At 35.1% G+C, this 17,851-nt stretch overlaps 1 protein-coding gene across 4 annotated transcripts in view; it reads right to left on the bottom strand.

Annotated features, from left to right (window-relative positions):
- Positions 1 to 17,851, bottom strand: part of SYT14 (synaptotagmin 14) — an 89,621-nt gene that overhangs the window by 19,561 nt on the left and 52,209 nt on the right. For all 4 annotated transcript variants that reach the window (XM_039697795.1, XM_039697796.1, XM_039697792.1 and 1 more), the window contains 2 exons: positions 11,751 to 12,019; positions 9,472 to 9,921 (listed from right to left, as the gene is read on the bottom strand). In XM_039697795.1, the coding sequence (XP_039553729.1) occupies positions 9,472 to 9,921; positions 11,751 to 12,019 (719 nt within the window). The remainder of the gene's footprint in view (positions 1 to 9,471; positions 9,922 to 11,750; positions 12,020 to 17,851) is intronic.

The raw sequence follows: 17,851 nt of genomic DNA, 5'->3' as shown, positions 1-17,851 counted from the left end.
TTCTACAAAAACTTAATTATTAATTCTCCAAACTATTGTCCTTGATGACTTCTTTGCATATATTATCTGGGGAAGAGACATTACTTCCTAATAAATATATAATAAAACCATTCCCATTGAGCAGGCTTTGTATTTCATATGTATTTGCCATTGTACAAAAGCTGGCAATCAAAAAAAGAACACTCTTTTTTCCCCCTCATCCCACATGAGGGAACATGAACACATAGAATGCATGATGTCAGACTCCAGCCCCTGAGAAGTATTTTCAATAGTATTTTCAATTTTCAATAGTTCTCTTACAACATAGAGAATTATCTATTTGCATCCACGGGAAAATATGTAAAATGTATTTATTTGTCTTCCTTCCCCACAATTCCATGGAAACACCATATTTGTTACTTACATATTCATTTCCTACTGTTATTTTTCTATACCCTGAATTTCTGCTTATAATTTCTGCTCTTAAGCCAACTGGAGTTAATGACAGGGAATAATGTGGCCATGCTCTCAAAGCAGTTAAAAGTTCATTTTCCTCAATGCACAGGTTACAATTCTATCTCTGTGGGCTTACGAAATAAGCATCTGACTCTTTTTGGCTTTTCAAAATACACACAGAAGAGATGAAACCTTGCTGACAATCCTTCAGCAACAAAAATCTGATTCACAGCATGTTACTTGTCAAAATGTCTCTCTCCAATTTTAAATGTTAATGTTATACCACTAATCTCTTAAAGAACTTTTTTGCACATTCCTTTTTCTACTTCTAGATCAAAACAACTGAGAGGTTAGGGAAAAAAATATGAATCCTAGCGGGCAAAGGGGGCCCCCCAATCCAGGTCTCCAACAGTTTTTAGATGAAAGCATTCATCTCTCTCAATCACCACCCTAGGGTTGAACCCTGAAGCTCCCATTCCCTTCTGAGCTTGCTGAGGTGAGGAGAGCACCCAAGCCCTATAGGGGCTCCAGACCAGCTCTCAGGAGGAGAAAACCAAACCTAGGGGCTCCACGTCCTTCATTAGTGGCCTCAGCACCAGATACTTTACACGTTTCAAAGCTAAAATGCTGTTGAAAAAAATATCGAGATCATTCCTGGGAAAGAGAACTTAAACCACCTGAGTAACTCAGCCCTGAAAATGAAGAGATGTAAAATAATTAGGAATCTCAAAATTTAAAGCCAGCTGTGAAATCAGGAGAACTGTGAAATTAGGAGAACACACAGTTATCAGTATTTTGCTTTAAATTTATAGCCTGAACTTGCAAACATTGAAACATATAGTTTTAAGCATCTCACAAAGATTCAAGTTTAGGAAAGTATCATTATCTATGACAGGTAATTATTTGGGTTTTTGCTTAATAGCTTCCTTGAAGCATGTTCCAATTAAGCATAATGTGCATTTTTATTCATGTACTTAACACTTTACAGCATTACTAAGTCAACTTAAATCACAAACATGAAACTAAATAGTCTAATAATCTTTCCATTATGCAACTTGATCTTAGGGGGAAAAAAACCCATTTATTTTGGGTAAAATGGCATGCTTTAAATATTACCAGGACTTCCTAGTCAAAAATTCCAATTTTAGCAAATAAAACCATTCAACATCAATGGTATTCACATAAAATATGGATTGTTTTGATTATTAAATACTATTAATGCAGTTGAAAATCAAATTATCTGAAATGATAATATTCCCATTTCTCATCAAAAGCTTCTGCTTTACCCCATTTTTTACTCTCAAGAGAGAAAAACTTCTGGATGCAGAATTCTAAAAACCACATCATTTTCACACAGATGGAACACTGAAAAACTGAGATCAAATTAAAATTCTTTGATTCACTACATTCAAAGTACTAAAACCTTAAAAATTCTATACACAGCTTTAATTTATCATAGACACTACAACAAACTTCCTAAGATACATTATAATAATACAGAAATTTTAATTTCAAAATAATTTAAAATAATTAGTTTTAAAAAAATGAAAATCTTTGTGGGATTTCTAGTAAGAATACTGTATTGATAAAGAAAAGCTTGGATTCAAATTTAAGATACTATAATTTAGCAGTAATATTAAAATAACAAAATTAAATATACATATTCTTAACAATCACAAATCAACACTCTACTTTTCTGAAAGATTTTGAACAAGGTGGAGAGGTTTCTGTGTTGTTTTTCCTCTCTCATGAGAATTTTCTGTTAGTACTTTGTGCCTAAATTTTTTTAAATTACCAGCTCTGCAGAACAAAACCTTAATTTTCTACTAAAAGGAAAACATTTTAAGTTTTCTGTAACTTCTATTAGTCCGTAGTGAAATAACACCCTTGGCAGATGACAAAAGGTCACCTGGTTGTTCCACAGACCTAATGGGCTTGAAACTTGCAGAGGAGACCCAAGCAGCAGCTGGAGGTGGCAATTGGAAATGAACCTACAATGGAATTTATAGCATTTGCAAAAGCACTGTTTTTAAACTGCAGAAGTCTAGCAGCTTTTTATACAGCCATGGGCCAGGGGAGGAAAAGAGGCAAGAGGCCTTTTGTTATCAAATTCTGTTTTCTGTGATAAGACAGGTACATAAAGAAACATTCAAGCACTAAAAGCTGTTAGGTATTTGTGTTAGCAATTTAGGTAACAACATCTGACACAAAATGCAGACATTTTACCTGCATTCCTGCTAACAGCTCCCACCCACATCCACTCACACATCCCCCTCTCTTTACTCCCAGTCAAATATATAAGAGCATGGAGATGTTATTGTACTACAGCTTCCAACACAAGACTTCTTTAAATGACAATGCTCTGTCCAGCTGGATTGAGTCTATGCTCACTGGGGAGATCAATGGCAAATAATTTCATTTTTCTCTTGATTATATCCTTTCCAGTCTGGGAAAAGAGAACGATTCAGCAATCAAACAGTAAGCACAATTTATGAGTAGTCAATCTATGGATTAGTATTTGATTGCATAAAAATATATGTAATTATTTTTCACAATGAACAAACCTGTCTCATTAACTGTATGTTTAGAATGCATTTGTCAGGTAAACTCTTTGTGATTAACAATTGCTAGTAGTGCCCTTTTGAAGTGCTCAGGTCACATTTAATCTCATGATCAGAGGGCCACCAGGTGTTTCCAGTCAGAAGGGATCTGCTTCAGTTCTTAGAGCTATCTGACACAAAAAGAAAAGAAAGCAAAAAGATAAACTGGATTCTCCTGGGGCCAGCTGACAGCTGATTAAGCCCAACAGAAAGACAGGAGTTGTGAAAGATTCAGCTCAAGGTCAAATGATATAAAGGGCAAACCTGACAAGAGGCTGACACACTATGACTAAAAGGATCCCTTGCTAAAGGCACCCTCTGAACAGAAATGCTTATCTGATACCAAGTACATGCTGCTTGAATATACAAAAGAAGTGATTACCTGAAGATCCTCAAGTCTGAAATGAAGAATGATAATGAAGATGAGTTATGTTATAACGTAAAGCCCACCAGAGTAATACAAACAATCATCCCGCAAATAAATCAAAAACTAATTCAAAAGTTACACAACAACATGCATTATGAATCTGCAGACTAGGTGACTTTACCTGTTTGTGCAAAATGTCTATTTAGGACTTCCCTCAATGGAAATAAATTTAAGAAAGTAGCGCACATGCTTTTGCTGAAGGGTGGTCAAAACTGCAAACAGAACTAATTCTGTGTTTTGACCTTTCCTAGTTTTCTTGGTAGACAGTAACAAATGTGAGAAGATATTTGTGTGTATATATATATGCAAACAAGAAGAGTCAAAATCATAAGAAAACAAAATATTTGGGAAAGTCAGCATCTCTAAGGGAACCAGAAATTTCACTTGAGTTGATAAGTTAAAGAATGTACCTCCACTGAAAGAGCTGCTTGAGAAAGGTTTAAGCAGCAGCTCATAGTCTTCAAGAGTGGAAATTTCATACAAGGGACAATCTTGTTAATCTTTACTTTTAACTCTAAACTTTCACTTCTGGGAAATGTACAGTATAATTATTTTGCTTACCACTCTTAGAAATCACAATCCAGGTTGGGAGACCATACTTTTACAACAGAGACTGATAGAATCTCACTTTTTTAGTATTGATAAGTTTTCTTTATTTTATTTTTTTAAAGATGATCAAAACAAGACATAAAATCCTAGACAATCTGTTTGCCACTGACAGACTGGCTTTTCTGACTAAGAGTATTGCTCAAGAGGATCACTGTGAGTTAATCTAGAACAGTCATTCACAGCCTGCCATTCGACTGGAGGCACTTTGGAAGCTGAAAAGCATCATCGTACATTCAAAATAGTAATACCACACCTGAAACATAGCTTCCATCATTTGCAAATATCAAAGACTGTAGGGACCAAATTGAGTAAGAAACTTATTCGAAGCAACTCATTAATGGAAGGCAAAGCATGTCTGTTTTCAAATTATTGTTTTACAACAATTTGAAATTGTTGTAAAGTGATGATAAAGTGATGACCAAGAGATGATTTTGATGTCTAGATGAAATTCTTTACATTGCTGACTTCAAAAAATTCTCTCAGTATCCTACATTCAGGGTTATGGTAATAGATCTGGCTACCCATGGAGGAACTTAATTCCCATCTGTATTAGCAAGGAAGTTGGAAGTCAATGTTTTTTACTCCCAGCCACAACACTGGGGGTAACAGTGAGAAGACAACAACTGCTGCTTGCAGTACTGCCATGCAATGTTACATGAGCAGCCAAACACAGGGAGAATGCTTTGTTTGCCAAGCACTGCCAAGTTCTCCTGCAGCCTCACTAACATTATCACCATCTTCCAATCACCGGATAACTTTCTTCAGAGAAATCAGCAGGATTTCTTATTGTATCAAAGGATCAATTCTGATTTTCTGTGTATTACTACCACTAACTCAGATGAATTGAGTAAGTTATTCCTGAGATAAAATGTGCTCAGGGTTTAAATATAATTGTCCCACACTTTGATGGACATACTTTATACAAGCTAACCAAGAGCATTTATATTTAATCACATAGGAAGTCTTCATTTTAGGTAGAAATCCAGTTAAAATACTAAAACCAAAATATTTTGTCGTTTTGTTTCCTCCCTAGACAAGTCTTAGTCATTTTTCTTATTAGCAGCCTAAAGTACCATACTGGTATCCAATAAAGCCCTATTTATACATATGAATTTTAGTATTTAGCCTGCCAAAAACAATCCTGGATAGATCATGCCATAAGAACACAGCAGTAAGGTCACTAGTAGTGACTCTTATACTTTGTTTGCACAAAATCAGACAGCTTGACTCTATAATGGACAAGAATACCCCCAAAAGAAATGTCACTCTGAAAGCCTTTACTCCTGCAAAGTTTATGAGCTGATAAACATAACAAGGAATACTCAAGACATGGCCACACATAAAGGCCAATATGAAATAAAGGCCTTGAGCACAGTGCATAAACCAGTGCACACTAAATGATGAACCACTCTCCTCACAGTGGAGAGTGCATGTGTGTGTGTGCAAGAATGAGCATTTTTATACACTACATGCATAATTGCCATCACTCAAAAATATTAATTAAAATAATTATCCAGACACTCGGGACCTTTATAGTAAAGATGTACAAAATAGTATTTTAAACACCTATGACTGCCTACACTGTTGATTCGTTGTTATGGGGATCACACTGGGAGTTCAAGATGTTAGAAATGGAAAATGCTACAGAAAGAAAGAAAAATAAATGTAATTCTTCCCAGTAAACACCTTGTAATTTGATGATACATAATGAATGATTACTAGATTTGCTTAGCAGCAAGAGGTATGTTTTGGTCACCCAAATAGTACTTCCCAAATCTATCACAAAATAAAAACCATGATTGATTGTTGTTATTCTACACCAAAAAGCAACCTATGGGATGGTGAATGGGATTACCCATGTTTCTTTGATCTTTTCCAAACAGATTTCACTCAATAAACTGCTTATATGTTTTTATAATCGCATCATACTAGAGGCTGTTTTTCACTGTCAGGAAAATTTCTCTGAGTGAGAACGAAGAGTAACTAAAAACAGGTCCACAGAGATTTCCTGAAGAGCAGTAAACAGCTTTTCTAGACTCCAAAATGGGTGAAGAAAAATTTGTCTTCTGCTGTACTAAAAGGAAAAATTTATCTGAAAGCATCGACAAATATCTTCCTACATAAACTATACTCTGACAAAGCCACAATGTACATACACCTCTGCTATTAAACATTTGATGCAATGGACAATTTCTATTAAATCTTAAAGGGAAACAGTCTCAGATAACAGTTGCATTCTGCCCAACTCATATTGGTTTCACTGCTTCATCCTCATTCTCCCTGAACTTGGGAGAAAATGTGTGATAAATAAGGGGGCTGAGGAGGAATTCCCTGTTACGTGGGAGAACTGCAGCAACACAGGGCTGTTAAAGACAAATGGCAACGGGACTGGGGATAATAGCTGCTAATGCAAGACATTACACACAATGTGGGAAGGAGAGAAGCAGGGTGAAATCTTGGGTGAAAACAATATTTTGTGAATATATTTGCAAATTTGAAGCCATGTATAGCTTTGAAACCTATTTAAGGAACATACTAGTATCATGTCTTCACCATGACATTCATTTGTTGACATTTTAACAATAACCAGAGACTTGCAAGCCTCATTCATGTCAACCTGTCACTATGTTTGAAAGACACTGGACTTGCTGATCTACCTTTAGCCAGATTCCTTTGTGTACAGCTTTAAGGTATCACTGAAAAAATACAGAACTTCACAGGATATAAACTGTTCTTATACAATGAGAAGGCATAGGATTAGCTAATAAAATACATTAATATAATATCAGACACAGACAGAAGGAAATAAAATACATTTCTGCAGAAGACATTAGCATAGATATTCAATGGATTAGGAAGTTTCAGTGACAGAAGGTATATTTAATATATAAAATCTACATAATGAGAAGCAGTTGAAAAAATAGGACACCTGTCATGTGTCCAAGAAATATCTTCATAAAAAAGCTGTCACATATAAACACTCCTCAGCAACAAAACCCTCTGCAACTGAACAAGGCAAATTTAATCCTGAATGTAGAATGTGCCTCAACATGGATCTTATAATTACTAATATCCTTGAGCAAGTGGATATCTCCAAATTCAAATAGCACTTACCTTTTCCTGTTAAATGACTCCTGTCTGACATTTATGATTAGTTGTACATACAGACTGTCAGTTTATTCTAGCAAAAGGACAGTTAAAAAGGAATACAATCAATGTGTATAAATATACCCAGAGGCAAACACCTGAGAAGGGTAGGAACTAATTAAGCTCAAGGCCAATGCTGGCAGAAGAACAAATGCTAATAACTTGGCCATGAAGAAATTCAGGTTGCAAACAAAACAACCTGATGTTTTCAGATGAAAATGCACAATTTTGTGATCAAGATGACCTGGCTGTTTTGAGTAACCAGGGCTTGAGCTCAAGAGCCAAGGATGCCCCTCACTTCCAGTCATACATCCTAAAAACACAATGAATTTTAACACTCTTGCAAAACAAATAGATGTTAAATCCTGCAATAAACCTGCTCACTGAAAAAAAATATTATATTGGCTATAAATGATAAGATAAAAATACCTATAAACTCAGAAACTAATGAATTCCCAAAGGTTTAAAAATTGTTTTGCATAGTTCCGGAAGACTATTGACTCTCATTTAAACTATCACGACTCTGAAGGATCCTGTCCAGCAACAGGTAGAGCTGCTTAAATCCTGTTACAATAACAAACTCTGAAAGGTCCCTTCACTTTCTACCAATATTCCTTATTCTTGTTCCAGCCCCAAAAACTGAGAAGCGAAAAATGCTGACACGCCATGTCTTACCACAATAGAAAATAAGGAATAACTTTATCATCTTTCATGCCTCATGGGACTTGTTTTTATTCTGCCTATCACAAAACTTCAAGAAGACAATACTGAAGAATAACCAGTGCACATGTGGGATACGCCAATCAATTACACACAAAGCCCATTCACTGTCCTTTTCCACTGATTTTAGTAAATTTTATACACAAACCTATGGAAAACACACACATTAAGCAAGTGCTTTAGAATATTCAATGTTTTAGGTTATGGGGTGCTTTTTTCCAAGCTGTGAAACTAGCAAACTTTTCACTAAGAAAATTTACTCTAGAGAGGTGAACCATTTAATCCTTACACTAGAGCAATGTGCGCTTCTTAAGGAACCAGGAGGAATCTGCTCTATTGTCAGTTGAGCCTCCACCAGGATCCATGATTTAACCCCAGCTTTTACTAATAAGTATATTTTCAGTCATTAAATACAACAGCCTTTTATTTTGTGTCTTTAGCAATACTCATGTTCACCAGAAATGCCATTTTGATCAATCCGAACTTATTTTTCAAAGCGCAGAACAAATTAATTGCTTTGCTTCACCTAAAAAAATAGTTTCCTTTCTTTCTCTTCTCCCTGCCTTTTTCTTTTTTCAACTGTTAAAAAAAAACAAACCACAAAATGCATACAACGACCAAATATCGATGTCCTTGTTAATCATTTTTTCCTCCCACAATATATCTGTAATATAGCACACATGCAACTCTCAAGCAAGGAACACTCAAGCAATCCTAATCTAGGATGCCCAGACCACAACATGACAAACATTCTCTTTCTGGACAAAAGCATACTTAAATTCTTACAAAAACAAAAAAGAAGATGATGATCACTGCCAGTTTAGTGATCTTCTGTGTTAATTGATAACGATACCTATGTTTATCCTTAATTACTGTTGCTTTGTTTTATTAGAAATATTATTTGGGGTACAAAAATAATTTTGTTCATCAGATAGGTAGGATTTTTTTTCCAAAAAAATCCGTTTCAGTTTCAACTACTTTTCACTTCAGACTGAACCAGAAATTAATTATTTACAACCAGAAATTAATTAAATTTACAAGGTTCTAACGTGAAGTTATTAAAAATTGCTTTATACTCTCAAAATTCTTCTTTCTTATCTTACTTTCTTTCTTTCAAGGAAAATACCTATTTTCAACCAAGACTTAATTGCAACAGATGGAGGACATTTGCTAGTATAGCTTCTATTTTTTCCCCACTATAGTGTGTTGGTTTGTTTTTTTTTTAAATAGAAGTGTTGCAGGTGGTAAAGATAATACTGTTATATACATATATATATCTATATGCAAGGAAACATACATTCACCACTGGAAATTTCTAAGTAATTAAAAGGAAAAATAGGGCCAGCTTTTGCAGGTAGAAAGTGAACATACTTATAGAAGCTCTAAGGAAATTTTCATTGTGCTAATGCAGTGCTATGATTGTTCAAAAAACTGAGTGGATGTGATGACTCTATAAATACACACACTATTCTTATTCAGAATTCAGGACACTGTATCTCACTGCATTCTTATTCTGCCTCATTTAATACTTACAGGCAGACTGTAAGAAGGTTCCAGTATCACTGGCACTGACATCTTCCCTTGAAGATTCAATTTTGTCAAGTAAAAAATCTTTTCTCCCACAATCCTCTCCTTTTTCATACGCCGTACGCTGTACAGTCGAAAGCGAACTGCATAATTCCCAATCATCTCAGACTCGACGTGATTAAATTTGAATGTCTCTGTGAAGACAGGGCACGGTCCCCGCTGGATGCTGGTTTTTGCTCTCTGCTTCTTTATAGGGAGAAGAACTAGGTGTACTTGCCACGAGCTTCCACCTGTCCTGCTGTATGTTGGAATGTCTGTGACAGCTGTCACTGTCACCAAAAGCTTCTGTTCCTGTGAGTCATAGTCAAAAGTCACATCCAGTGTGCCATATTTAGCTACTGGCTCAGGATCAAAAGGTTTAGGAAGCTGTGAAGATGATCCTCGAGCTGACATATCCTGAAGAAGAAGAGAAAAAAATCCAATTATTTATTTATTTATTGTATTCTATTTTTAAATCTGGCATGGAAATTATGGTTTACTCCAGACAAAACGAAGGCACTATGATCTTTCTGTTCATTTCCTAAACAAGGGTATTAAGCACTGAAAGCTCAAGGAGATGGTTGGCTGGCAGTCAAGATGAAATCAAGACTTCACCTGGCCAATAGCCACCAAAAGCCAGGAGCCAACCAGTCTGAACTCATATTGAATTAAGCTGCAATTATCTCTTCTTCTGTGCCTCACATGTTAAAAAGTATATACATTTGTTACAAGATAAAACCACCTTATTTAACGTATTTTACACATGTACTTTAAAGTTCACCTATTAAATTGTTTGAAGAGACAGCTAATGATTGAGAGCACAGTGAGATGCCAACAAAGAATACAGGAATTACAAACCTTGCACACACAGCTCCTGATGCAGTCCACAAGAGTTGTATGAATATGCCAAAAATTATCGCAGAAACATAGAAACAGAAAATTTTGGGACCTTAAGGATCTTTTAGTTCCAACTCCTCTGGTATGGCCAAAGATGTTGCTATCATGGCTTTATTAATTAAATGTTACTGGAACTGTAGAAGATGCACCTGTTTTGAATTCATCTTCCAAACTCTCTGTAAATCATATCAGTCCTAAAATTGTATTTTAAACTTAAAATTCAGACGGTTTATTGTCACTTCAAATTTTGAATAAACTACTGATCCCCTATAAAGTTACAACAGCCAGTTGGATAGGGATACTGAAACAGAAAATATTTACAAGTACAGGTCAACTCACTGCTCATCCAAGTATGAAAAACAAAGGTATTTCAAGTGTGTCTTTACATTATCAAAGATAAGCTTGTTTACATGAACAAAGAGATGCCAAGACAAAGCCTTCTGGCTAAGAAATGTTCTTATTTTAACCTGGCTGCCAGATAGCTGTGGGAATACATTCTTCTAAAGGCTTCACTCCCAAAGCTTTGAGTGGCTATAAAAAAACATTGGCAGCATTCTCAGTTCTTACTGAGTATGCTTACATTAACAACTGCAGTGACACAAAATGGGAAGGCCTTGCAGCTGGACCTTCCAGACCTTGCACCAATACCCAGGTACACATCATCCACTTACCAACAGTGCTGCTTAGACACAAACATCAGGGCTGAGCTCTAACACACACTTCAAAACTTCTGGTGGCAACAAAAGACAAATTTGTACCAAAAGAGCTTCTTCTGCACATGGCATCACTAATTAGACTTCACCCATAGATGTCAGTGCAGTAACTGGTTGTTAAAGGCATTTCAATGAAATACATGTCAAAAAGATGGTTTCTTCACAGAAAAAAATACATATATATCATTACAATTTATAGGAGAAAAATAGGAACATTAAGTGGTCCAAATCACTATACAACATCAACAATTGAAAAGAAAACCTTTGTAATTTTTTTTATAAAACTTATTTTACATTATGGGATGTTCAGTTTGAAAAAGCATTAACTAACTTTTATTTGAGTTGTCTGAAAAATCATGTGGAAGAATTTTGACTACATTCCTTACAGTTTGATGCAATTTTCTGACTAGTTTAAAATGGTTCAAAAATATTTCACTCTTACTGGGAGCTGGTTTGAAAGCTAAGGTGCCACAAAGATAACTACAGCAATCTGAACAATCTGAAATCCTACTGTCCTATTTTCTGACAAACTACTTTTTTTTTAAATGAAATGAGCAGGAGTATTAGTGCCTGTATAACTGGCATTGATCTTTAGATTCAAGAAGTGCTTCACCATGCTCAACTATTTTAATTTACCTCTGGACTCAGAACTGCTGTGCTATCGCTTGGAACATCCTCTTCATATCCTTTGTTATGAAAGCTTTCTATTTCATGTCCTGTGCTTCCCTCACTTGGGCACTTATATGAACATCTTGGGCTGTTGCTACACTGGGAATATTCACATTTGCTGTCTCCGACTTCGGAAGGCGTACAGGAAAGATGAGGAGAGCCACTGTCATCCTGGTACGGAGGCGGCTGTAGTTCATCCAGCGGAGGTGTTCTTCTCATCCTCTGAATGCAGTTTGCTGAGAATAAGTGAAAATGCTTTGCTTACTTTCTGATTATTCATTGTTCAAACAGTTCTGTGGAAAATGTAAATCTAAATGCCTGGACAGAGAATTTAAAAATCTATGTATGTCTTTTTTTTTTAACTTTACATTTAAAAAAAAATTGTTGAAAACGGAAATGAATGATCTCTCAGATGAAAGAAATTTAGATAAAAGCAAAGTTTTAAGTGTTTAGTCAGAATAGATTGTGCAAACCACATGTAAATAAATATAGCACGGATATGACATGACAAAAATTCAAGGCTTGAATTTCAGGGATGCTTACCTTGCAAAAGCCATTGGATATCTTAATTCAGATTCTGTGCAGATGGAATGGAGACCAATTATGGAAACAAAATGCACTCCCTAAAGCCATGATATCAAGCTGATTACCTCCCATGCAGCTGCCCACTAGGGAGATACTAAATTAAACTCTGAAGACAAGTAAGGTACTAAAAAAGACAACCTTTCACACAAACGAACTCTGCTCACCAGTGAATTTAAAAAGTGAAGCAGTGTCTCAGATTCCTTATTACTTGTTAAGGGCAACTAAAGGGTATGTATCCAATGTCTGGAAGTGACACACTACCTCTAGTCACTAAAGACAGTGGAAAAAGGATCATGAGCAATCTTGTGCTTGGGATGAACACTTGATGCTGACCATCTTTGCTTTTCACACTAGATAGATAGATACAAATGTGGTTATACATCTCAGAAATTAAACCTGATGCATGGCTACAGACACAGAAAGTTAACTCAAAATAATTACATTTCAATTTTTTATCTTATATTTTACTATGCAGCATTACACAGTTGAACAGAATTGGGAAAAGACAGCAAGGTGTGCAGCAGCTGAAATGAAAGGAATATCAAGGACAGGTAAAGAACTGCCTCATATTTTGTTTACATTTTCTGTAGCAGTTTCAATGAAGATTTCAATGCCACTGACATAAAGAATTATCTTATACATAAAAATTTCAAAACAAAAATGTTTTCTGGTGTCAAACATACCATTTCACTCACAGAAAAACCTACCAAACAAGAAAGTTAAAGAAAGTATTAACTGGGGAATGCAGGGCTCTTCTCTAATTCAACAGCTTTTAAAAGAACCATGACAAAAAAGTAATTAAAACACTGCTACAAGATTAAACCACTGTCAGGAACTCATCAGAACACTCATCTCTGAAAAACCCATCAGCGTCAGCCTGCCATTTAGAGTGATACCAAAATACTGTTTCAGCACTCCTGCAAAAGGTCTTCTGCTGTTAGTGAGCCAGTGCTACTAACTCTTGAAAATCCAGTCCCATAGGGCTGGAAAACAAAACAGACAGCAGGGAATACTATACTTGAATTGTAGTCATCTGTCTAGCAGATAAACATAAAACCTCACCTATGAATATTAGACAACTCATACCCATGAAACTAGATAGACATAGGATCTAAACTGATATTTTAATAATAATAAAATAAAGAAGTGTATCATTTGACTGCCTATACCATGAAAACTTCCTTGTCATAATCTATATAGTAAAATATTCTAGAAAATTCAGAAAAATAGCATTTCTTCTCATTGTTGCCAAAAGGCAACAAACAGCATTAAATGATTAACCACCTAGTAGCCCCGAGTTTCTTTCTGTTCACTTGTCATCAAGTGTGATAAGAATTTTTAACACTCAGTTTTTCCATAGTCTAATGAAATGAAAGTGTGTCCAGGTAGTTATCAACACCATTATTGTCTTACATGAGTAAATAAATGACTGTATGACTCACTTTTTTCACTTGGATGAACTCTATTATATGTCCCTATGGGAAAACTGTACAGGCTGTGTGACAGAAAAGATGCTTTTAATGTAGGCATGGAAGAAGTGAAGACAAAATTCTTATTAACCAGCTATGATTCAAAAATCTCTGAAAAAGCTAAAACACTGGGGCAGATTTTAACTACATGTTTTTCAAATTTCAGTTTAACAAACTTAAATAGCATGTAAATTCTTAAAACAAGTATCTGGGATTAAAAATCTGGAGACACCTCTGTCTAGAGAGTTATAAATTGGTTTTGAACAACAGCTTTCTCTACAAAAAAAGATATCAAAGTTTTCAAATTAATTCTCAAGATGAAACTGTCTCATTTTAATTTCCCCCGCCCCACAGTAAATGATGCAATAAAATGAAATTTTTTTGTTACGGTTCTTTGAAAACCATGAAGATTTGAATTCCATCGAGACATTGTAATGACTGATGATATCAAAGCCAAATGATAGCACAGACAGTAGTGAATACAGCAATACTAAATATCTGATCCTGGGTATTTTCCTTAAAAATTACTTAGAGGTAGTGACAATCTGTCTAAAAAAATTTTGCATATGTATCAAAGTTTAAAGTACAAAACCACTGCTAGTGCTTGCTGGCTTATCACTAATTGTATTGGAGAAAAACATTTGGAGCTGAAAGGCAAAATGATCTGAAGTGTGTGCATATTTGCACATGAAACCCCTGTGTGTTACATACCTTGTACATTTTATTTAAGGTGTAAGTTTCAGACACAGCTATGCATACTTCTGTACTGTGACAAAGCCAAAGAATACCTCCCAAAGACCGCTGAATGTGGCTAATAACATCTGCTAAAGAGTTACAAGCAAATGGGTACACTGAAAATCTAAAATCAATCATTGCATTGCTTCTATGCAAGTTTCAAATCACATAGAAAATACATTTTGTAAATTCATTTGTAAATTAAACTAATCATATTATATAACCACATCACCTTGGACTAGATAGGGTAAAAAAAACAAGCCAGCATATGTCCCAAAAGTGGAAGTAAGATACAATCACGGAGAAATCGAATCACGTTTAGTCTGAGGCTCCTACCAGCCAGAAAATGGCATAACAGAGAAAAGACAAATAGAAAGAAAGAATAGAAAGACAGAATAACCTTACATTCAGTTCTCCACCCAAAGTATGTGAAAATACTTGGCATTCCCATGATATGAGTAAAACTAAATTTGTTTACACGCCTCTATAGGACAGATTGCAAATCAAAGGGGGATGATACATACCTTGCCATCAACCTCAAGAGACTCACAAGTTAGATCTGACACAGCAACCTAGGCCAAACTGAGCATTCCTGGAACATACAATTGGTAACTATGAGAAAATCCAAAAATTTTTCAGTCATTTTGCTGGGAGGGAATCAAAGTTTAAAGATGCAGAAGTTCACCAGAAGAAATGCTTTCAGTTTTGAGTTACCACTTGAAATTGCTTCTTCCAAAGCTGCTCATTTCTCCTCTCTGTTCTGGTCTCTCATGGACCATGCCAGGCTGCACATCTCGCCATGCAGCCGGTGATGTCCTTTTCCCATGTTTACAGCATTTAGACTTTCCCATCGTAATAATTTTTCCCAGAGGTCCACAGCAGTAGCACCAACCCAGTTTCCCTCAGTCCATACTTCCTGACTCATTCCAAGAACACCCATCTCTTAACATGGGAAAAGAAACTACCCTTGTGTCTTTAATTCTCCTATCTCATAAGCCATCACTAACTACACTTCTGCAGCTTCGAGTTTCACTACTTCTTTAAAAATTCACACTGTTGTAGGAGACAACAGCATCACAACACCCCTATTGGAATCTGGCTTCCAGTTCCTTTAAAATAAATAATCACTTCATAAACCAGTAATTTTTGCAAGTCATATTTTGTAATTGTCAGAATATCTTCATACTTCAATGGTACCTTTCCTTTCTCTAATATATCTCTGCTTATACTCTGCTACATAATTATTTATTTTTTAATAAAACGTAAATTTCAAGTTTTCAAGCCTTCAAGGGGTTCTATGTAAATGTTAAGACAATTTAAATAAAACATAAAATGAAATACATGTTTAAAAATTAAAGAAACCTTTCTTATTCTGAATGATTAAATACCCTTAGAGATTTCTGATAGGCAGCACAGACAGTCCAAATGGAATTTTTATGTTTGAACTTTTCTACCATCCAAAAATATTATGTTGACTGAATTACCCCACATTACAGGGAGTATAAATACAAACACTGAATATTGAATGAAATCTCAGGCCTCTGCTTCCTTTAAAATTAAAAGCTTACATGCATTTTTGTGAGGACAAAACTCAAATTATTTCACAGAACAACAAATTACTTAGGCATTATTCTATTTCTTTTCCAAAAGAGTTAAGGCATGAGTCATGCTTAATGAAAAAAGGGGAATATAGGAGAGGTGTGATCATTGTGGACAACAGAAAACAAATTCATTGTTTTTGCATTTGCTTTCCTCTTGCATTTGCCACATTTTAGACTTCTATTCACAGCTGAACTATCTTCTACATTAGACAATTCACCATAAACAAGAAAAAGTATAGTATTTGTTTGACTGGGGTTTTTTCCCAGTAATAGATAACTCTGTTTCCTAGTATTTAGAAAATTCCATACACTATGAGCTTACTCCCAGACCTATGGAAATCAAAACAGCATTGCTGTCATTTACACCTGATGTCATGTGAAGCTTTTAGCACTGCATTTTCCTCACTCTCTCAAGCTAATGTACTGGTCATTCATGCAATAAAAAGGTTCACTTTTGCTTTTTAAATAAAATTAATTTAAAATGATAGAATTATCTTTATGTCCAGTCCTTAAAACTTCAATTTTCTCCCACAAGAAAGGTCTAAGACCAACTGAAACACACATAGTATTTTTCTTTATTGTGTCTGTTTACATCTCGAGCCTGTAGAATTACAGCTGCGTTTTGTTTCCTTGAAAAAGAAATTTATTCCTTGCTCTCTGTACTTACTAAAGCACTTCTTATTTGTAAGAATTTATGGTCTGTTTTACAGAGAAACACAGAAAAGCCCAGCACTAGTGAAAAAAAAATCTCTTTCCAAAATTAGCGCCATTTATTACATTTTAACTACAAATACATTATTAAAAGCATTATTGTGAACTAGCTGTCAAAGACATTCTTTTGTTTCCTTCCCAAATATTTTGGTCGTCTTTCAATGAAAATTATACATTGCCATCTATTGAATTAATTTGTTTTCAATTTAAGTATCATTCTCTGGTTCCTTATACAGCATTGATATTAATTGGAATAGGAAGGAGTTCTGCTACCTAGTTCTATATTTCTACTTTTCAGTTGTCCAGAATACATATAAATAATGCTTAAATAGAATACATCTAAATAATGCTAAAATCTAATGGGTCAACATTTTAAATCTTTTATTGACATGAATGTCAACATATCAAGCCCCAGAACACTTCTTTTTTTTTTTAACTTTTAAAACCTCTTGTTTTCTGAGACCCCTTCCAGCTCTAAAGCTTTTTGAAAGCTGTGATCTTTAAGAAGTGAAATAGTTTGCTTTCCCTTCCATAATTATATTTCTTTAGGTAAAGCATATGTATGAAGTATGCCCATTCAGGTAGAAAAATGTATTTTCCTTTCCATTTAGATGCTGGCTACACTTTTACTATTTTTATAAGCAGCCAACTTTCCTTTACTTTTCAGATTACTATGTTTGCTAACTTAATAAACGAACAGGTATTCCTATGCACCTCTGCTCGCTGTTTTTTCCAAGTTATCAAAATTGTTAGAGAAAGATCACTTCCAAAAAGGTAATAAGCTAAATTAATTCACAGAATCTTCCTTTTATTTATTCTTCCCTCTTTTAAAATATGCTAGAAGTCCTGCTTGCTGAGGGTGATTGACAACCAGCTTTGAAATCTTAGGAGTATCTTGGTGACAAGGAAATGCCTTTTATCATCTCTGTGAAAATTCTCCCAAATTCGGCTCTCTCACCAGCATTTA

The sequence above is a fragment of the Passer montanus genome, unplaced genomic scaffold, assembly GCF_014805655.1.
Source record: "Passer montanus isolate IOZ18808 unplaced genomic scaffold, ASM1480565v1 scaffold12, whole genome shotgun sequence".
Taxonomy (NCBI): domain Eukaryota; kingdom Metazoa; phylum Chordata; class Aves; order Passeriformes; family Passeridae; genus Passer; species Passer montanus.
The sequence above is the reverse complement of the archived record's forward strand: the minus strand, read 5'-3'. Positions and strand labels throughout refer to the sequence as shown.